At 33.9% G+C, this 23,709-nt stretch overlaps 2 protein-coding genes across 2 annotated transcripts in view; both read left to right on the top strand.

The window, feature by feature from the left end:
* Nucleotides 1-417: 417 nt before the first annotated feature.
* On the top strand, nt 418-10,545 carry LOC147390311 (cysteine-rich receptor-like protein kinase 25; the record flags this gene model as incomplete). Its single annotated transcript, XM_086457817.1, has 9 exons — nt 418-1,081; nt 4,139-4,319; nt 5,611-5,770; nt 6,428-6,596; nt 7,816-7,937; nt 8,051-8,261; nt 8,429-8,666; nt 9,308-9,458; nt 10,079-10,545. Coding segments are annotated over 9 exons (2,205 nt in total), but the record flags the coding sequence as incomplete, so codon positions are not given.
* Nucleotides 10,546-22,208: 11,663 nt separating this feature from the next.
* LOC147390309 (uncharacterized) overlaps nt 22,209-23,709 on the top strand; it is a 29,353-nt gene continuing 27,852 nt past the window's right edge. Inside the window, exon 1 of the mRNA XM_086457816.1 lies at nt 22,209-23,116. Coding sequence (XP_086313942.1) covers nt 22,327-23,116 — 790 coding nt within the window. The 5' untranslated portion in view covers nt 22,209-22,326. The remainder of the gene's footprint in view (nt 23,117-23,709) is intronic.

Genomic DNA, 23,709 nt, shown 5'->3' with positions numbered 1-23,709 from the left:
GATTTTTGGATATAAGTTGAAAAAAAGGATATTTAGGTCATTTCCAATTAATATGTGAGAAGGCCCGGTTAAAACGCAGTGTCATGAACAAAAAATTTAGGGGGGAGGTAAAAATTGAAGGGAGGTGAGGGGTGGGGGCAAATATGGTTGTAATGACTTTACCTCCTTAATAGCTCCGCCCCAGTCTCCATTCCCGTCCACTTCCGTCCCATCACGTTATATCTTTCTCCATCAGAAGATATTAATGTGATGACGTTGGTCCTTCAAAATTTTCCAAATTTTAATTTAATAACTTTCACATTTGGAGGCTTTGATTTTTCCAAATGTTGATTCGTCAAAGTCTTCTCTACAATTCATCTTTATTGATCGACCCATACAACTAATATACCTTCATAATTAATTAATTACTTCCTTTAATCAATCCAAATTGGCCCAAACCAAACATTGGTTTTCTTCAAATTTCTCTTGTTCGTCTGTTCCATCTTCATTCATGGTGGTCTCACCATTGCCCAAACCTCCCCACCTACCTTTGTATACAACTTCTGTGAAGGACAAAATTACACTAGGAATAGCCAATTTCGTCTTAATCTCAACCCACTACTCTCTTCTTTATCTTCTAATGCCACACCCAATACCAAATTTTACAACACCACCATAGGCCGAAATCCTCCAGATAAAGCCTATGGCCTGTTCATTTGTAGAGGAGACGTTACGGATGATGTGTGCAAGAATTGTGTGGAGACAGCAACCAAAGAAATCACCCAACGCTGTCCAACCCAGACAGAGCCAACTATATATTATGACGAGTGTATGTTAAGGTACTCCAATGAATCCATCTTCTCCGCTATGCAAGATCGGCCGACTCTCTATATGTGGAATGTCAACAATATCTCAAACCCAAATCAGTTTAATAAGATACTGCAAGAGTTGATGTATGAGCTTGCATTAAGAGCTTCTAGTGGATCTCTTACTCTTAAATTTGCAATTGGAGAGAAACAAATTACAAACTTTCAGAAAATATATGGGCTAGTGCAATGCACTCCAGATTTATCTCCATTTGATTGCAACAGATGCTTAGGGGGCGATTGATTCAGCTTCTTAAAACTGCTGTCAGCTTCTGCTGTCTGAATCTGCTGTCTGAATCTGCTGTCAGAATCTGAAAAGCTGAAAAACTTGTTTGATAGAGCTTTTAAAAACTGCTGTGCTGTTGACTAGAATCTGACTGTGGACTGTTTGATACAGCTTCTAAAATCTGCTGTAGTAGGGTAAAATGACCAGAATGCCCTTAAGGTTGATAATGCAACCAGAATGCATAAAAATTGCCAGAATACCCCTATACATATATAATTACACTAAATATATATATAAATATAATAAAATTATATAAAAAATTAAAAAAATAATTATTTTAATTTTAAAATGTTTATAAATCTATAAAAAATTATAGAAAAATTTATAATTCTATAGAAATTTCGGCAGCATCTCCTCTTAAAAATAGACATATAAAATTTTCCTGATAAACAAAATACCTGCATAATACACAATTCAACATAATGTACGCAGAATGCATCAAAAATTACAATGGTGGCCTAAGCTTTGAAAAATTACAATGCATATAAAATTTGACATTATTATGCATATGAAAAGGTATCTTTCGATTTAAACCTTTAGTTAGTGTAAGTATTTCAAAGTTATAATGAATACAATGGTGGCCTAAGCTTAATCCAAGTTTTCTTAATGTCAAAATCGGAAACATCACACACATTAAATTGGAAACAATTGGATTGGATATTTCTAAATGAGTATACTAGTACAATAGAAAGAAAAAAAAATTGTTAGAGAGGTAAAAATAGTTCAGGTTGCAAGGAGGATCTACCAACCCTATTGCCATGTAATGTGCATTGGCAAAACCTATCACATACTTTACAAAGCCCAAAGAAGGAACCCCTAAACTCTTTGTAACTTTTAGACAAAATGAACATACGGTTGCCAAAATAGAATTAGGCAAAGACTCCTTGCCCCAAATGTTCTTCTATTTCTTTCTTTCTAGATAGACCAACAAACTGCAAACAACAACTCTCCAAAAGAGTCCCATATTTAGCATTAAAATAATATCTGAGCCAGCTAATAAAGAAGGATGGAATTGAAAAGGGGAGAGTCGAGTAAATGTCTAAAAGAGAAAAAAAAAAAATGAGACCAGATACTTCTAGTCCCAAGGCAATGGATGAGGAGGTGATTGACACTCTCTTCACATATCATATAGAAAGTAATGATAATTCACCTACAAGCAATATAATTATCAACAATTATGATTCTTCTAAAGTGGCTGAACAGAGAAAGAAGACCACTTTAGACAATTAATATCAAACTCCTAAAAGTTTCCTAAACTAACATCATACCCAAGGTTACTAATTTTTTATTTAATCCCAACGAAAATAAACAAATCATATAGATAATTCCACCATAATTCTGCATCTTGTTTGCTTTTTGAATGAAGCTCACTCAAATTATTTCAAATTGTACAATCTTGAGATCATTGGCATCAAACTTGAAGCATTCAAAAACAGAAAAATATAGCCACATATTAAGAGATGAGATTGTACAACATCATTGAGGCAGTTAGAGACCTATTAATCATGGTAGTCTCTCACTTATTTGCAATTCTAGCAATGGCTAATGTTGAGGACCATGCCACCTACTATTCAAAGATCAATGCCAAATCTGAAGTAATCCTATTTTCTCCAAAATACAAACATAGGTTGATAAAAATTAAAAACCCAACTCAAACTATTTTTCTACTAAATACAAACACGGGTTGATAAAAATTAAAAACCCAACTCAAACTTATGGGGAATCAATGGTCAAATAAAAAAACCACAATCATCTTAATTTTTACTCCTAGTTTAGAAAATAGAAAATTGTTCAGATTAATGATAGTTGGATTATTTACTGAAAAATAAAAAACTAAAATCATCAATTTTTTTTTAACAACTAACGTCTCAATAACTGTAAGATGAGTTTCTTTAAGTTTCGATACTAAACAAATAATTTTATGAACTCCCTCCACATTGATTATAGTTACAAGCTCAAAACATGGTCTATTAAAAATATCATACTTGAAGCAAAAAAATTTAAACATGGAGCAAAGGCAGTTGGAAACAATATCCAATGATAATAATGGTATCTTACATTTGAGTCATCAAACTTGTCACTTTTATCCATAATATAGAAATGGAAAATGGAAAAATATTAAAATGGAAAAGAAAATAAGTTGGAAAAAATTTCTAACAAATAAAATTTCTATTAATTTATTTTTTAACAAAAATCTACCAAGAAATTAGAACACTAACAGAAAAATTTCTGTTAATCCAACCTTTAATACACAATTTCATCACGAATTATTCACACAAATTTAGATCGATATACATGTTCTTTTGGTAATAAAATTCTATCAACAAATTAGAACCCTAACAGAAGATTTTCTATTCAATATGCAATTTCGACAAGAATTATTCATAAAAATTGAAATCAATTAGAGAGAGAGAGAGCTCACAGAGATTGGAAAAATGGGTTTCGATCGGAAAAAGGAGTAAACGGAGGGATTGATTTCGAGTCGTCGTCTTCAATGCCGTCAATAGCAAACGAGGTCGTCAATGCCGTCGATCTTCGTCGCTGTCTTGATCGGGGTTGAGTTCAACGATAAAGGGTGTCGATCGATATGGGTTTTTGAATTTCAAATCGTTTTTCCGCCATCGTCGTTGATGGGTTTCACTTGAACGAAGTTAGCGTCGACTTCGGCGTCGTCGATATGTTAGATCGGAGCTGGTGGTCGTCGTCGTCGATGAGTTCAGTCGGCTGCTGCTGAGGAAATCGATGGGTAAGAAAAACCCTTTCGATGAACGAAGTTAATATCGCGGACAGAAGCTGTAATTTCTAAATATGTCGAAGGGTATAGTAGTCATTTCACTTGATTGCGTTTAAACGCGGTTGCGCGAAGCCTCTCTCGTCCGCTTTTCAAAACAGCGGTTAACATTCGTAAATCGCGTCAAAACGCAGCATTTAAAAGCGTTAACAAACACGCAAAATATCGTCAAACGCCGTTTTTCAACGCAAACGCTGGAAATTCCGCGTTTTGAAGCGCAATCAATCGCCCCCTTAGTAAATGCTGTGGCTCGGACTAAGAGTTGTTGTGATGGGAAACAAGGTGGGAGAGTCATACAACCAAGTTGCTTTTTGAGGCACGAGATTTATCCTTTCTATCAACCACCACAACCTCCTCCAGCTTCTCCTCCATCTGATATGATTAGCACAAAACGTAAGTATCACCATCTGGGTCATCCAGCTGCGATTTTAATAATTTTAGTAAAGTCAAATGAATTTCCTAGAGATCAATTCTAGTTTTATAGGAATCAGTAAAATTTTCTTAAGGATGCAGTTTCCTTGAGATCAATATAGACTATTCCTTTGAGGCTTAGTATCATCCTTTAGACATACAAATATTAAAATCCTTAGGTTGAAATGTTGGAGGTCAACCACCGTTCAATTTCAATCCAAAATATCAGACTTAAAAAATGATTGTAATTTTTTTTTCTTCAAACCTGATACAAATCATGATCACTACATGGCTGATTGGGTGCATAGGATTGTGGCCTACATGACATGCATTGAGGTGTGGAAAAGATTTTTGCTCACGGAATTTTGGGATCCACCAATCACATGTACCAATGTGTATTGAATGACAATCCTAATTTATAATTATAAAACTACCCTTGTATCATTATGTGAAAACTGAAAATTTTGACAAGAAAATTCGACGGGCCAAAACCCACAAACTTTAGGAAATGAATTTTGATGGCCTATGGCCATTGAAATTTTTGTTGATCCCCAATTCGATGGTTTAGAGCTATCAAATTTAATGGTTTTGGTTTGTCGAAAAAAAAATTGACAATGAAAATTTTGACTTCTTGGTCCGTCAAATTTTATGAAATTCGATGGCCTTGGGCCGTCAAATATAGGTTTTTTTCTTGTTTTGTATGCTTGACATGGGCAAGAACTGAGGAGTTTGTAAGCAGTTTGTGAGCATTCTGAGCAAAAAACAACCCTGACATCTGTTTTTTAGTGTGAAAACTTAAAGCCCCATGGAAGAAATGATTTAAAAGTCTAAAATACCCTTAATGCCCCTCTGATGATTCATCTCGTTTTTTCCAATTTATACTAGCAAATTATTTTAATATGTAATTAGAAAAATTGGGTCTGTTTGGTTGCAATATACCACAATCAAGAGTAACAAAACCAAGCACCAATTTGATTCTCTAACCAGGTTTGGGCTACTCCATATTTAAAATATTGGATAACCATTCATCCTCCATATATAATCCGTGGCCTTATTGCAGTTAATAGAACTACAGCTTTACTGTAGACTACCAATGGCCATAACCTCTACAAACTTCAACGTATCTGAATTGTTGTTAGAGCAATTATTCAATGTAGGAGTGAGTTGGGCATTTTAGTTAGTACTTGGTATGCAATGTAAATACACAAGAGAGAAGCTGCTTATCAACTGTTAGAATAACAGTTATGTTGATTCCTTCTTTGATGGTCTCTCAACAGAGTTGCAATAGGAGCTAATGGATCACTTTTGATGTTCTCACTCAAAAGCTCTCCCAAAGGAAAATTACAGAGAATTCTAAAGAAAGAAACTCAAAAATTACAGAAGAAGAGAGCCCTTTTCTCTGAAATCAACCCTCAAATTTGGAATATTCCTATTCGGGTAATCGGGTTGATTTGGCGGATGATTTGATTCGAAAGATCCATTTAGTTACAACCACCGAAGCTTCTAGAACATCTCATGCAAATCTCAAGGAAAAATTCCTCGAGATCACCGCGGAGCACCCAAGACCAACCGCGGCACGGTGACGTGACACCCTTTTCAGCTCATTTTTTATCATTTTTCTCCTTTTTGCACGTATATTGTAACCGACTTTGTTAATCGTTTGACAACTTTCACGTGCGTTTTATTTATCTGCATTTAGCAATGATATCTCATTAGCTCTATTAATTTGGATAAATAATTTAATTTTGCAATTATTTATGGGAACTAACAATTATATGATGATAATCTTAGTGTAGTTACGGTCCTAAAATCGAATAATTTGGACCTTATCACCTTACACTTGGACTTTTTGTGATCCAAACATTCCATGAATTCTTGCTTGTCCTACATCATTTATTTTATGAGCTCTTTTGTTGTTTCGATTAGCACTTGCATGGAAGTTCTTTTTCTAAATAATCTTCTAAATTTCTTCACTTTGCAATCAAAGTGCTATCTCTTACTCTGCAAATAATTATTCCGACTTCCTACATCACAACCTTAAGGCAATTAAAAACTTATTCATTTTATTTGGCTTTGAATTTTGATATTCAATAGTGTGGGTTGCTTAATGAAAAATTGATCTGTTTTCATGCAGGAGGCGGAAAGAATTCATCTACAATTATTATTGCCATAGTTGTTCCTTCGTTTGTTGGATTAGTACTTCTCTCTATCATTCTCATTATCTTTTCATCACGAAGAAGAAGGACAAAGAAAAATTTTGATAGTAAGTAGCCATTGTCAATCATCTTATCTATTGTGATGACTAATTTGATTGAAAAAGATGGACCTACCTGTCTACAAACGCTGATATAGATAGAAACAAGTTGTTGATCAAATTAGTCATGACAACAAGCTAAAAAATACTATTGAGCTATCGCTTCTCTGTCCCTGGTTCAGTAACATACCTTTTGGGTCTAACTTTTATTAAGTTTTTTCATTAATTTCTTATATGTCATTTAGTGTAGACTAATTGTGAACACCAGAAAGTTGTTCTCACATGGTCCCATATCAAGAGAACCATGCAAGTAGTCCCTATTGGAAGACTTGGTCTCCAGTTGATCTCGTTAGATCATATAAAATGGTTTTTTTTTTTTTTTCTGGAATATATGTACAAAACTGAAATACAAAAGAACAGAACAATCACAAAATTGTTTTTAGTATCTTCTGCCTTAATCTTTTTTTTTCCTTGCTACATTTATCTTTGTGACTGAATCTCTTCTAAGATTTTTAGAGTTGATTTTGGGGTGAAAAACATAGAGTTCTTGCTTCTTTGTGCCTATGCTAGGCATAAAGAAATTTAAGGAACTCATTGATTCATGTGTTCTGAAATGCAAGCAGGCTATCCATTAACACCATAGCATCACATTTGCTGAAACAGTAGGCGAGCGGGACTTAGTCATGCTCCCACCCTTACTAAGACCTGTTGGACCCACATGACTGGCACGCACACTAAATAACAGCTCATCCCTCTAGAGTTCATGGCCTAGATTATATTAAAAAAAGAGTCGTGCTGAAGTAACATTGTGGGGAGCATTTCTGACGTATATGTGTGGTATAATCATAGATGCTTTTCATCGAATTCTCACTCATTTCTCGATGAAAAGCATCTATGGTTGTGACACATCTACGCCAGAAATGTCCCCCACAATGTTACTTCAGCATTTTCCTTAAAAAAGACTCAATTTCTCCCCAATCACAGGCTTTGAAAATGAAATTCAAATCCAACATTGAAAAATTATCATTTTTAGATATTTAAATATTTTTTTTACTATATTCGAAAAAAAACTCTGATCAATCAATTTCACAATTTGAGATTTACGTATGTGATACATCTGTGAGAGTACATTTCTCCTAAGATGTACGGATTGCTAAATGTTACACATTGAAAGTCAATAATCTTTACTCACTTGATACATATTTCCCATTTCCTTATCTTGGTGAAGATGGGGAGGAGATTACAAATGTGGAATCATTGCAATTCGACTTTGATACAATAAAAGCAGCTACTGATAATTTCTCTGATGCTAATAAGCTGGGCAAAGGTGGATTTGGTGCAGTTTACAAGGTAACTCAAAGGTTAACATGCACACACACAACAAAAAAAAAAAACAGAAACAATAATTTCATTTGAATCAGTCTTTTTTTTTTCTTTTTCCAAATTCTTGTTATATGTTCTAGGGTAGGCTATCTGATGAACAAGAAATAGCAGTTAAGAGGCTCTCTAGAAATTCTGGACAAGGTGAAGAACAATTTAAAAATGAGGTTCTATTAGTGGCTAAGCTTCAGCATAGGAATCTTGTTAAGCTCCTAGGTTTTTGCATCGAAGGAGAAGAAAGACTCCTGATCTACGAGTTCGTGCCCCACACAAGCCTCGATCACTTTATATTTGGTTTGGCTCCATTCCTTTGTTTTATTTATTTTGCACTCATCAGAGAGAGATTCCTTTTATTAAAATTATTATTTTTTTATAGTATTACACAGAGTATTCCTAGTTTGATATGGACTTGCCATATTATCTGAGGCCTAACTTAATTTTTTTTTACTTGGATGATGTAGATCCAACAAAGCGTGCATCTTTGAACTGGGAAACACATTACAAAATCATAGGAGGGATTGCTCGGGGGCTTCTCTATCTTCATGAAGATTCTCGACATAGAATTGTTCATCGGGATCTAAAAGTTAGCAATATTTTGTTAGATGCGGAGATGAACCCCAAAATCGTAGATTTCGGCATGGCAAGGCTCTGTGTAATGGATCAGACTGAAGGCACAACTAATAGAATAGTGGGAACATAGTAAGTACTATAATTCTCAATCGTGTTGTTCATTATTTTATAAAATTTCAGATTATTTGTCCTTGTTTTTTTTTTTTTTTTTTATTTTACCAATGTAGGATGATAAATATATTCGGGAAGGCCAAAGAAAAAAATGACTAGCAGGAAATTTATTTATTTAAATAAAAAATGTTAAAGCTTGCTATCATCTTTCGGGGGCGGTTCAAGGGACATATGTAAAAACAATGGTTTTCCAAAATATGGGTTAGATGTTTTGGATTGAGCTGATTTTTTGCGAGGATGGTCACTATGATGAGAAGATCATCCTCGCAAAAAATCAGCCCAATCTGAAACTTCTAAATCCATCAAAAGTGATTTACAAATTATTGATAAAAATTGGCAAAAAATCGACGGTCCACATTCTAAATCACTTTTAATAGGGTTAGAAGTCTCAGATTGGACTGAATTTTTTTTTTTTTTTCCGGATGATCTTCCCATCATAGAGATCATCCTCACAAAAAATCAGCTCAATCCGAAACTTCTAATCCATATTTTGAAAATTGATTAATGTAACATTGTTTTTACATATGTTTTTTCAGTTGGCCCTTGATCTTGACCCATCATCTTTCATATCGAGTTATTTTATTGGTAATGTCATGCAGTGGATATATGTCCCCACAGTACGCAATGCACGGTCAATTCTCAGTGAAGTCAGATGTCTATAGTTTCGGTGTCTTGCTTCTGGAGATTGTGAGTGGTCAGAGAAACAATAGTTTCCAAGAATCAGAGCATTTTGAAAACCTTCTAAGCTATGTGAGTGTAAATATTTGGTCATATTTTTATTTTCTAATTGGGTGATTTAGACATAACTTTCAAAAAATGTTTCTTGATTATTTGAGATACCACCCTATGTTTTCAAATTGATGGCATACCCTTTACCTCGATATTATTTAAGAAATTGACAAAAAAAAATGACTTAAATGTGCTCTTCTTCAACCTCTTAACAACAGCCTAGTTTTTTCTCCTCCGAAGTTGAATTCCATCATCTTAAATCTCTATGATAAAATTTTGTACCCTCATCTTAAACCTTCAAACTTCAAGAATAAGATAAAAATGAATGGTTTTCTACAAGAGATTGAAGACGTCGATGAATAGCTTAAAATAATTTAACATTTTAGCAAGAAAATTTCATTGTCTTTAATTTTTGTAGAGATGAAGACGATGGCATTTAGGTCATGTTATGTTTGTGTCTTAGAGAAGATCAGGTCAAGTGGTATTCCATTGGTTTGAAAACAATGGGGTATCTATATTATTCAACAATACTAGGAGGGGTATGTTTAAACGGCCATTTTTATTTAGTAGAGAAGTTTAGATTGTATGTTTTCGAAGACATAGATTCAAATTTATGATACAAGCATGTTGAATTATTGCAGGCATGGAGACATTGGAATGATGGAACATCTTTAGAGTTTATAGATCCAACATTGAGGTATAATTTTTCGACAAGCGAAGTGATGAGATGCATCCACATTGGGCTATTATGCGTTCAAGAAGATGTTGTAGATAGGCCAACAATGGCAACTGTGGTTCTTATGCTCGGAACCTATTTTGGCACTCTTTCCCTACCTTTACCACCTACATTTTGCGTGCATGGTAGAATGAAGTCAAACATGCCCATGAGTAATTTAACACCGCCATCGACTGTGAATGAGGTGACAAATACTGAGCTATACCCTCGATAATCATATTGGTTTATTGTATATATGGGCATCATGATATATACACAAGTTAAACTTCTACGAATGAGGCAATTACTTATTTTCTTAAGACATTATTAACTAGGGCTTGTCATTGCCATTTATGGCAACAAGTATGTTTGTGCTATTTACATTTGGGAGGTGTGAATATCATTCAAATAATATTGGAATATATGAGTGTTATATCACATACAAGTGTATGTTCACAAATAAAACTAGATGACTTTTTGAGACATTATTAAGTTTGGGTTAAGTAGCCAATGGAATCTGGTTTTTTTAGAACATGTACATTCAACCCTCGAAGGGGCAAAAGGTGAGTAATTTTTCAAACAAAATTTCTTATTTTGTGGCCAAGATTTCTTACAAGGAATGAGTTAAAAAGAACTATTATCATTGTCAGACACATGTTTGGATCCTAATTCCTTGTTGGTGGGATTCCAAATGTTAGATACCACAAACTTGATCCCTCATCTTAAGGAGGAAGTAAAGAAAAACAGAGTATGCTATGAGTTCTTTCATCTCTCGACTGTGGTCTGTACTGAGAGAGAATGGAATTAGAACCACAGCGGCTATAACCAATTTGTTCTTTAATTCATCAACAAAAGAAGGCGTTACCTTTCGATGGATGGGGTAAACCTAATCTTGCATTTTCGCAGGGATAATCCGATAATCCTAATACCATCAATTTCACAGGGGGTATTACTAAATACACAAAAATATTTTACCTGTAGATAGGGCCCAAGCCAGGATTTTCTTGTTGGGACAAACTATAACTAACAGGTAAGGTTGAATAGCTTGAAGATGACAGGAATTAAAGGTTTAGGTTACAAAAATAAGGGTATCCCATATAATCACTAATGTAGTAGGGATCTCTAAATCACCCATAAAATTGAGAATTGGGGGCAACAAGGTCGAAAGGGGTAAGCTTCACTTTGAAAAAACATAGGGTATCTCAAATATTCACCGAAACATAAAGAAGTGTCTAAAATACCCCCACAAAAAATAGGGGAGGGGGTGGGGCAACTGCCCCTTCTCTCTCTCTCTCTCTCTCTCCCCCCCCCCCCCCCCCACAAAAAATAGGGGAGGGGGTGGGGCAACTGCCCCTTCTCTCTCTCTCTCTCTCTCTCTCTCTCTCTCTCTCTCTCCCCCCCCCCCCCCTTGTTTGGTCCCTACACCAACTACACTAAATGTAGTCATAAACTCTTTATTGGACCTTCTTCTCAAATTAGATGAATTTAATTATTAATCATATATAGCATATTATTGGACCTTCTTGTCAGATTTGATAAGACCCATTTTTTGTTTTGTTTTTTTCTTTGATCAATTAGGGTTGAAGGGACCCCTCCTTAAATGTGGAGTTTATATATAAAAAAAAATTCATGCTCTTCCCTAAAAAAATTCCATATCATTGGGGTGTAAATTTTATCACCAAGGTGATGTAGTGGAATATCATTGGTCAAAGCATCAATCAATTGGCCTTCCTCACAGCTCTCAAATTCGATGGGAAGAGCCTTCCTAGAATTAATGATATGCTAATTCCATTAGCAATACTTTATTTTTGTTCAAAATCTAAATATTGTTTAGTGCCCTTTCATAAATAGGTAGGCATTGTAATATTTGCCTCAATTATATAAATATATAGTTGATGCTTCCATTCCAATTTGTGATGCCTTCTCAATCCTCTCTTTGAGTTAGTGTAGTTAGTTTCGTTAGTTTGAGTTAACGAGTCTTCTCTACCAATTAAATAATAAAAATTGACTTGGCTTGTATCATGTTTCAATTGATATTATAATTTATTTTTCTGCAATTTGAATTGGTTTGAGGCTCTAATTATCTTTATAAAATATTCACATGTATATCTATGATGGAGACATTTATAAAGTTCATTTCTTTTCATAAAAATTAATTAATTGAAATTTTTGTAATTTTTTTCCTATTTATGTTGAACATACCTCCTATTTCTCAAGTCTATTTTATTAGTTCATACTATATGGCCTTATTTTACTTACCCTTTTAGATTGCTTTAAATTGGTTGTAGTCATATCTAGCAAACCACAATGTGCATGAGGTCCATGATTATCATATGGGAAATGTTCAACACCCTACACTTTACCCTATGCTATACCAAACGTGTTTTGTCCTACATGGGTTAGAAGTTTTGGAATGGGCTAATTTTTGGTGAGGATGATCTCTACGGTTAGAAGATCCTCCACACCAAAAATCAGCCCATTCCGAAATTTCTAACCCCATGTTTACAAGTTGAAAAATCGTGGACCGTCCTTTTTTTGTAAACCATTTTTTTTATGGAGTTCGAAGTTTTAGAATGGGATGATTTTTGGTGAGGATGATCTCCTCACCATAGAAATCATCCTCACCAAAAATCAGCCTATTCCAAAACTTCTAACCCATGTAGGACAAAACATGTAGGGTAAAGCGTAGGGTGTTGAACGGGACCCTATATATATATATATATATATGTGTGTGTGTATGTGTGTGTGTGTGTGTGTGTATTTTAAGGATAGTGTTATTAACTTAGTTATGTGTTTATTTGGAAACATCTTTTTGTTGATTTAACCTTTAGGTGGTGCCAATGAGTTGGACACCACCATGGAAAGATTAGGGATCTTATACATGAGTTGTGCCCTCTTTGAACTGTTTTTTTTTTTTTTTTTTTTCCGCTTAGAGTGTTGGGTATAGATCTAGATAGATCCTTACATTTGGCCCAGAGTTATTTTAGAGAAAAACATTGTCATGTGTGTGCACATCTTGTATGCATGTAATGAAATTAGAAAAATAAGACTACCTCCAAAGAAAAATTACTCTTTAGCTCTTAAGCCATTAAATTGAAATATTGGAAAGAGTTTAAGATTCGATTGCTAAACCGTAATAATCTTACCACTTTTTTTTATTAAAATCTTAGCTATAAAAATGAGAAATTAAGATTTCGGTTTGAAACCAAGCCTACAATAGAATCAAAACTATAAAATTATTAAGCTTTTGGTTTGTAATCAAACGAAAAATAGAATCCACTATACATATTAGGGTTTTGGTTTGAAATCGAACAAAAAGTAGAACTAAAATTACATTATCGAACCTGATTAAAGTTTCGTTACCATTTTGATAACTTAGAATCAAAGCCACCGAAGATGATAAAGAAAGAGAGAGATGGAGAGCTCATATCCATAGATTTGAAGAAAATAATAAAAAAAAAAGAACCAAAATCACTGAGTGAAGCCGAGTACTCAAACACTAAAACAAATCAAGAACGAGAAGGAAAAAAAACCTGAACATTGCTATGGTTCCACCTGAAAGAAAAAATAAAATGGAGAAATATCCTTTGGATATAGTCTGTAGTATGAAATAATGAATTAGAAAAAAAAAATCCAATAAATTCAAAATCTATAAACCCTAGATCTGGCCTGTAGTGTGAAGGATGGGGAGAGAAACTAACTATTGGAAAGTCTTACTTATTTTTCCAAATCAATTTCACTTCAAAATCTCTAAAACAAAACCTTGATTCAGAAGAGCACATTTGATGAAAAAAAACAACTCTCATAAGTTACCTCCAAGTAATAAACAATTAGAGGGATCCACAAAGATAAAATTTAAAAAAAAAAAAATTGAAATTAAGATGAGGAATTCATGATCGAAAAACCCTAAACGATTTTGAGAGATTGGATTTAAATTCGAAAAGAAAAAAAATGATGAAAAAAGATGTTCGATTAAAGCAAAGAATGTTTTTGATTGACTTATTGGATCAAAAACTTATGATGAGATTTGAGAGTGAGAATAGAGAAGGGGAAGTCGTGCGTGTTTTTCCAGTAAAAATCCTGTAGCGACGATCAGCATATGTGGTCGTCGCTAAAAGATCCTATACCGACAATTAAAATATGGCCATTGCAATCGTTCGCAATAATTTGTCGCTATAAATCATATTTCTTGTACTGTATATAACATTCACAAACGATCGTATTCAGAACATTTTTTGTAAAAACAAATAATTTTCAACACTTCAAGTGCCGATTTATTACTCTTTTGATCATTTTTAAAAAATTATTACTATTTTGATAAATAATTTTAATTATAAGTTTGTTTTTTTTATATAATTTTCCCTTAGAAAATTGGTCTTCGTAAGCAAAGGCTCTTACATCCATGACTTTAAATGTATATTTACTCGCCTAGCCATGGAAGGGAAGACGTGTGAAGTGAAGTAAGATAGATATTAAATAATTTTGAGTGAATATGCTGAGTCCATCTCAAATGGAGAACAATTGTCAAGCTGCTCATGGATGACGACCGTCACTTAACATATGAAAATGTTAGCAGTCCGATTAGCCTTACACTAAGGGTCCTTGGACTCACCTTGTTTTATATCTCCATGAGGTATTGTATCTTAGATTTTGTTGGACCATATGGCCGATTCGCTCAAATCTTAATCCACAGGTGTGAGGTAAATACCGACAAAAATTATTAACCACACACCATAGCATATATGTACGGTGTGTAATACATTTATCTTTTTTTTTTTTCACATGTGCATAGATAAAAAACAATTATAAAAGGTTATAAATTTATTATTTAAATGTGATTGCATGTTGCACCATACATATTATTATCATGATACACAAAGTAACCAAACCAATTAAAAGGGAGTACGCCTCAATGTAGGAGGTGTTCTAGGAGTTGGTTGTTGCCAACATAAGTAGCTCTAGCAATTATTGGAAGAGTCGTTGGCAAGCAAAATTTTCAAAGCACGTGCAACAAATTGAAGAAAGAGAGAAGCCTGATACATTTGAGATAAATATTGTAAAATAAGAAAATTATCAATAAAAATTTATAATTAAAATTATTTATCAAAATAATATCAATTTTTTAAAAATTATCAAAAGAGTAACAAATCAGCACTTTAAATGTCGAAATGTTCTGAATACGATCGTTTGTGAACGTTATATATCCGGTGAGAAAATTTAAAATTTCTAACCGTTGCAAAATCCAAATTGTCGATCTAGATTTAAACTTCATAAAACCTAATAACTTATAAAATTGGAACCTAAGCACAATCCAAATTGTTGATCTAGATTTAAAGTTATGGGATCAGAACGGATCTGATCTGAGGTCTTATCTGATTCATTGACAGCCCATCCTCCCACAATATGTAGTTGTAAAAGTTTATCCAACTGTTATGTTGGTTGGTCAATAATTATCCTAATTTTTTATTAATTAATCAACTTATTAGAAAAAATTCCCTTTTTTTTTTTTGCATCAAGTGAAACTGATTAATAAACTAATTATCCTAAATAAAGGGATCACAACCATAGATTTTAAGTGAGTCTTTGTTTGTTTTTGACCTTGGAAATTCTCTTTTCCTTATTTTCAAGCATTTACATCTTTCCATTACTTTTTTTATGAAAAAAAAAATTTCTTTGATGGGGTTTTATTTCTTTTCTTCACGGGAGAGCGAAGAATATTCTTGAACTTTTAAACACTTCACAACCTCCCTTCACCATCGACTTTGCCAAATTCTAAACAAAATTGTCCTTAGTCAATTTCAAAGCAGCCAATTGCCCGTAGCCAAAATGATTATTAGGTAGATTTTTGAAAGACTTTCGTGGGAAGTACATCGACACTTAAAGCGACAATTTAAATATTTTTAATAAAAAAATAAATTCAACATTTAAAATATCAATTTATTACTCATTTGATAATTTTTAAAAAATTGATATTAATTTTATAAATAATTTTAATTATATGTTTTTTTTTATAATTTCCCCTTTAGAAAAATTTAAGTCTTTAGAGACCTACTTCTTTGTGAAAAAGTAAGGACCATTGAAATGACTTGTGATTGGAGTGAACAAGGACTTTCCTCCCTATATGTCTTTATTTCAGATGGACTAATAAAATTTGATAATTGTTATTGGCACCCCAACTTTTATTTATCACACTTCAATTTTTTAAATTATATATCACATCTCAATGAAAGATTAAAACACGTCATTCAAATATTACAAAGGTTTGGCTCAAATTATTATCTCAACATTATAACACTTGTTTAATTAACATTTGCAATAGTTGTTTACAATTATGATTAGGTTCATATAAATCTTAAACCCAAAAAATAAAAATCTAGCAAGAATAAAATGAAAGAGAACTTTTATTGGCACCTCAATTTTTTAACTTATCATCGATCATTTATTTATTTTATTGAGATATTTACAAAAGCATGCACGAGTTTTATTCTAATTGCGATTTTCGTACACTGTTCATGTTATTTATGAAAACATGCACACAGTATACTATTCACTTTAAAGCATCTACAAACCCATAAGGTTAAAAGTGACGAACTTACGAATTCGTAGATATTGAAAGTGACGGTCCTATGAGTAGATAGACACGTAAAAAGTGAACAGTGTATAACGTGTACGTTTTGGAAAGTAAAATAAATAGTGTTCCATAATTGGAATTTTGACATATTCAATGCACGATTTGGAGATTCATCCTATTTTCTTTATCCATAATTATGGATGTAATAAGTAAAGCTGGGGTGCCAATAACAATTCTTTATAATTTTGTTGGATTTTTCTGGTCCCAACCATTGGTTGAGACTCTCCATCAACATGATCATTGGGATTTGAGGAGAAATGCAGATTTCCTAAAGTTGAACTTCTAGGGATCAACACAGAGAGATTTTTTTATTGAGAATCCCTAACATCCCAACCGTCATTCTTTGAGACTATCATTTCCAATTTCTTATATGGATATAATTTTTCTGGAAAATATAGTCTCATCCCACTGTTTAGGCTTCCATCACTGATGGCTTGAGTACTAAAGATCTCAAGAAAATTAACTCTAGAAAAAATTAAAGTAGATTAGTAATCATCTTCTAGAAAATTTGTGTACTAGGTTTCCTTGATTCAGACGGAGATTGACCCGAAGCAGGCAGTCAACCCATTTCAAATTTTGAAGGAACCTTCTCGTTATAAGACAAAGTGGCATTTTGAATTTATTTTACACGCTACCATTTAATTAATGGAATATGCTCAAGAAACACAACATGACGAGAGACATATAACTTTTGACTAGCTGGATTAAAGTAACGATATCCTTTTTGCCCTACACCATAGCCCAGAAAGACACACAAAGCAGACCACGAGGACGATTCATTACGCTCGACTTGAGGTCGAAGAACAAAACAGGTAGAACTAAAAACACGCAAAGAAGAGTAATCAGGAGCATATCTATACAACTTCTCAAAGGGTGACAGACCTGAATTGTGTGAGGTTGGAATCCTGTTAATCAAATGAGCAGCAGTAAGAATTGCTTCTCCCCAAAAAACACTAGGAACATAAGCAAACAATAAAAAGAAAAAGGGTTGTTTCAACAAGATGCCTATGTTTTCTTTCTGCAATACCATTCTGTTCGGGGGTATCTGTACAAGAAGTTTGATGAAGGGTACCATCGGAAACAAGCAAATTAGAAAAATCGTTAGAAGTGTATTCTCCTCCCAAATCACAATGAAAACACTTTATGATAGCCAAATGTTGAGTTTTTACAAGAGCTCTGAAGTTATTAAAAATAAAAAGATAATCAGAACGACGTTTCATAAGATAAACTCTAAAATAACGAGTACAGTCATCAATAAACGAAACATAATATCGTGACCCCCTTTTTGTGGTTATAAGAGAAGGTCCCCACACATTAGAATGAACAAGATCAAATGGAGCAAAAGAAAAATAAAGACTTCTATAAAATAGTAAAGCAGAAAATTTTGCTAGTTTGCAACCACTACAATCAGAAATATCATAAGTTTTTAAATTTCTTAATGCTCCAGTAAAAATTGTAAACGAGACGCTGAAACATGACCTAAACGAGAATGTCATAAATAAAAATCAAAAGATGAACGACTCAAACGAAAAGATGACAAATCCACACTTGAAGCTACAACTTTCGATACTTTAAGCTGATCCAAAACATAGAATCCCCCTTGCCTATGACTTGTCCCAATCAGCTTTCGAGATCGCGGGTCCTGCGCATAACAAGTGGAAGAAAAAAAAGAGACTAAGTATCCTGACTCACATAATTGACTAACAGAAACAAGATTCAAAGTAAGATTAGGAATGTAATAAACATTCGGAAGAGACAAACAAGATGTAATAATTGAACCAATGCCTACTAATGGTATAGGAATACCATCAGCAGTCACAACAGACATAGACGAATTGAGAGATAAAGAAACAAATGATGACAGATTAGGTGACATATGATGAGAGACGCCAGAGTCTAAGATCCACAAGGAGGAAGATATACCTGAAGTATTCGAAGATGACAAACCTACATGAGAAGAAGCAGACATGGCATGTGGTTGTGAGGCAAGAAACTGTTGAAACTGCTCAAACATAAATGGATCTAATGATGGTGCAGCCACTTCATTATTACGCTGGGGTGATTGATTACCAAATTACCATGGAGGAATCTGAGATGGCAGTGGTAGCTGCTGAGGTCGTCGTTGTTGTTATTGCTGTTTCTGTTGTTGTTGGGATTGCGATAATTTGATTTAATTCAACAGTAATGGGCACTGAGCCTTCCAATGGCCTTTTTTTCTTACAGAAAGCACATTCATCATGAGAAACCTTCGAATGTGACCTATTTTGATTCGGGGGTCTTTGAAGCGCTGCAAAAATAGATGGAGTAGACATTGGGACAGTCTCTTTGTCTACTTGATACTTAAGACGTATCTCCTCAGCTAAAAGTTCATTGACCACCGAATCAACAGAAGGGAGTGGGTTACGATGCAAGATTGTCTCATGAAATCTCTCAAAATCATCATAGAAGGCCATCAGAAATTGTACCAGTCATTGCTCGTCTCTACGAGTGATGTAAAGTGAAAATGCTCGCAATTCAACGAATTCTGTAAGTGCTAACTGGTCCCATAATTCTGACATGGTAGAATAAAAATCCTGAATACTCATATCCTTCTGCTGAAGAGCACGAATATCTGTCTCCAACTGATACTGTCTTGCAAAGTTAGACTACGTGTATAATCTTGCTAGATAATCCCCAACCTCTTTGGCAATCTCATATTTTGCCAACTTAGCACCTATAGAGTGCGTAACAGAATTATTGATCCAAGTGATGATCTTCGAATTATCAGCCTCCCAAATATTCAACGATTCTATATAATCAGTAGCATTGTCTGTAGGTTGAATTCTTGTACCCGTAACATAACCTCACATAGATTTGCCCCGCAAAAAATTCTTCATAACATAACTTCAATACGAATAATTTTTTCCATCTAATTGCACACTAATCGACTGGAGATAATCATCTTTACGACCAACCATGATGAGAAAAAAATAAAGATGACTAACAAATAATCACCAAACAATAACGAAATCAAACTCAGATGAGAAATCAAACCAGAATCCAATCAAAACGTGCGGAAGCGAGCGAGAGAACGGTAGCGAAAACGATTGTACGAACGCACAAAAAAAAAAAATTCTTCAGAAAAATATGTGGCTAAGAATAATCATTCTTCAACAATATTAACAAAATCCATAAGATAGTGGCTCTGATACCATATGAAAACTAAGAGAAACTAGAGTTTTTTATTCCAATAATCACTTAATTATGTGTTACATAAAAACTAAACTATATATAAAAAACATAGAAAATAGGAAACCTACCAATAATAGGATACTTACTAATAATAGGAAATAAGCAAAATAAATAAAAATAATATAATCTAACAATTACAAGTTTGGAATCATTGCAATTCGACTTTAATACAATAGAAGCTGCTATTGATAATTTCTCAGATGCTAATAAGCTAGGCAAAGGTGGATTTGGTGCTGTTTATAAAGTAATTAAAAGGTTAAAATAGAAGAAAAAAAAGAAACAAGTAATAATTTTACTTGAATTAGCTAGTTTTATTTTATTTTATCCAACTTCTTCTTATGTATTCTCAGTCAGGGTAGGCTATCTGATGGACAAGAAATCGTGGTTAAGAGGCTCTCTAGAAATTCAGGACAAGGTGAAGAAAAATGTAAGACTGAGGTTTTGTTAGTGGCTAAGCTTCAGCATAGAAATCTTGTTAAGCTCTTAGGTTTCTGCATTGAAGGAGACAAGCAGCTCCTAATCTACAAGTTCATTGCCAACACGAGCCTCGATCACTTTATATTTGGTTTGGCTCCAATGCACGCAGGGAGAGATTCCTTTGATTTCATTAACCTTATTTATTTTTTTTTTGATGACCGATGTACCCATTGGATAGAACCTAACGGTTCCCATTCCTATCAGTTCGGTTAAATGGGTACCCATTGACACCCCTAGGCAGACCTATCTGTTGCAATTTTATTACAAAAACTCTCATATTTATTAAGTTTGTTACTAAACAACTGTACTTTTTGATTTAGGCTAGTATTTAGTAAGATTTCAAATATTACTAAGGGTCATTGGGCTCACATGAATTAACAAATTGACAATCCAACATCACAGCCTCATAGATTTCATGGGAAAACTCAAATGCAAAAGAATTAACAAAAAAAAAAAAAAAAAAATCATTTTCAGCTTGATAAAAAGTGTTGAAATGGATAGCTACCGAAATTTTGAATTTAAAACTAAAGTTTAACGGTGAAAATTAACCCTTTTTTTCAATTATTTTTTGAAAAGTTCTAAGAATTTCGCATCAAATTGAATTTTATGATGTGGATCCCCACTCCAAGGTTTGAGAGGGTAAGAAACTTGATAAATTAAGGTTTGGTGGGTAAAAACTCAACAAAGTAAGGTCTGCCAGGTAAATCTTTCATAAATTAATTTGGTCAGTACCTAGAAATACAATATTTAGCCATCGGTAGTTAGTTAAGATGGTAAGATGCAACTGGGTGTGCTCCCGGGTTGTGACTTCGAGTCTCAATATGTCCCTACACAGAAAAGTGGTAGATTACACATAAACCTATGCTGGGCGAGATGGTGCCTACACCCGACGTGGACTGGTTATAAAAAGGAAATAAAGTATTTAATTATCTTTAGTGTGTTTTTTTTACCAAAATTATGAAAGTGACTAGGGCCATTTAAGAATAGAAAAAGAGTCCAACTAACCTTACTAAATTAGTAAGGATTTCACCCTTACTAAGGGTTTTTGGGCTCACTTTGTGGCATCCAAAAGCATGATCCTATTCTTGAAGGTTGTAGAGGTAAAAATTCGATGAACTTTCAACAAAACAATTTTAAAAAAATTACTCTTCATGGTTAAATTCTAATTTTAAATTTAGGAGCCACGTGGAAGTTTACTAGTCATTCATTTTCAAAACCCAGGAAGAAGCTTTAAAAAAAGGGTTTTTCTTTTAAATTTTTTGACTTTTTGGATTTTAAGTTTTTTCCATGAAATCTAGAGATATCAGTGGTTTTGGATTGACCTTTTGGATTAATTAAAATCTTACTCAATAAGAAAAGTGTTTTTCCTTTTTATCATTAGTATCTACATGAGATATCCACGGTTTCCTTCTCTCCACTCAGGGGTGGAGAAGTTGAAGATGAATGGTTTTTGGATATAAATTGAAAAAAAGGATATTTAAGTTATTTCTAATTAATATATATGAGAAGGCCCAGTCAATACGCAATGTCATGAACTAAAAATTTAGGGGGGAGGCAAAAATTGAAGGGAGGTGAGGGGGTAGGGGCAAATACGGTTGTGATAACTTTACCTCCTTCAACTGCTCCGCCCCAGTCTCCATTCCCGTCCCATCACGTTATCTCTTTCTCCATCAGAAGATATTAGTGTGATGACTTGGTCCTTCTAATTTTTCCAAATGTTGATTCGTCAAAGTCTTTCTACAATTCATCTTTATTGATCGACCCATACAACTAATATACCTTCATAATTAATTAATTACTTCCTTTAATCAATCCAAATTGGCCCAAACCAAACAATGGTTTTCTTCAAATTTCTCTTGTTCGTCTGTTCCATCTTCATTCATGGTGGTCTCACCATTGCCCAAACCTCCCCACCTACCTTTGTATACAACTTCTGTGAAGGACAAAATTACACTAGGAATAGCCAATTTCGTCTTAATCTCAACCCACTACTCTCTTCTTTATCTTCTAATGCCACACCCAATACCAAATTTTACAACACCACCATAGGCCAAAATCCTCCAGATAAAGCCTATGGCCTGTTCATTTGTAGAGGAGACGTTACGGATGATATGTGCAAGAATTGTGTGGAGACAGCAACCAAAGAAATCACCCAACGCTGTCCAACCCAGACAGAGCCAACTATATATTATGACGAGTGTGTGTTAAGGTACTCCAATGAATCCATCTTCTCCACTATGCAGGATAGTCCGACTCTCTATATGTCGAATACACAAAACGTATCAAACCCAAATCAGTTTAATAAGATACTACAAGAGTTGATGTATGAGCTTGCATTAAGAGCTTCTAGTGGATCTCTTACTCTTAAATTTGCAACTGGAGAGAAACAAGTTACAAACTTTCAGAAAATATATGGGCTAGTGCAATGCACTCCAGATTTATCTCCATTTGATTGCAACAGATGCTTAGTAAATGCTGTGGCTCAGACTAAGAGTTGTTGTGATGGGAAACAAGGTGGGAGAGTCATACAACCAAGTTGCTTTTTGAGGCACGAGATTTATCCTTTCTATCAACCACCAGCACCTCCTCCAGCTTCTCCTCCAGCTGATATGATTAGCACAAAACGTAAGTATCATCATCTGGGTCATCCAGCTGCGATTTTAATAATTTTAGTAAAGTCAAATGAATTTCCTAGAGATCAATACTAGTTTTATAGAAATCAGTAAAATTTTCTTAAAGATGCAGTTTCCTTGAGATCAATATAGACTCTTCCTTTGAGGCTTAGTATCATCCTTTAGACATACAAATATTAAAATCCTTAGGTTGAAATGTTGGAGGTCAACCACCGTTCAATTTCAATCCAAAATATCAGACTTAAAAAATGATTGTAATTTTTTTTTTCTTCAAACCTGATACAAATCATGATCACTACATGGCTGATTGGGTGCATAGGATTGTGGCTTACATGACATGCATTGAGGTGTGGAAAAGATTTTTGCTCACAGAATTTTGGGATCCACCAATCACATGTACCAATGTGTATTGGATGACAATCCTAATTTATAATTACAAAACTACCCTTGTATAACTATGTGAAAACTGAAAATTTTGACAAGAAAATTCGACGGGCTAAAACCCACAAACTTTAGAAAATGAATTTTGATGGCCTATGGCCATTGAAATTTTTGTTGATCCCCAATTTGATGGTTTAGAGCTAT

This window comes from Akebia trifoliata, chromosome 11 (genome assembly GCF_017979445.1).
Source record: "Akebia trifoliata isolate Shusen 1 chromosome 11, ASM1797944v1, whole genome shotgun sequence".
Classification (NCBI taxonomy): Eukaryota; Viridiplantae; Streptophyta; class Magnoliopsida; order Ranunculales; family Lardizabalaceae; genus Akebia; species Akebia trifoliata.
Note: the sequence above shows the minus strand (reverse complement) of the source record. Positions and strands in the feature narration are given on the sequence as shown.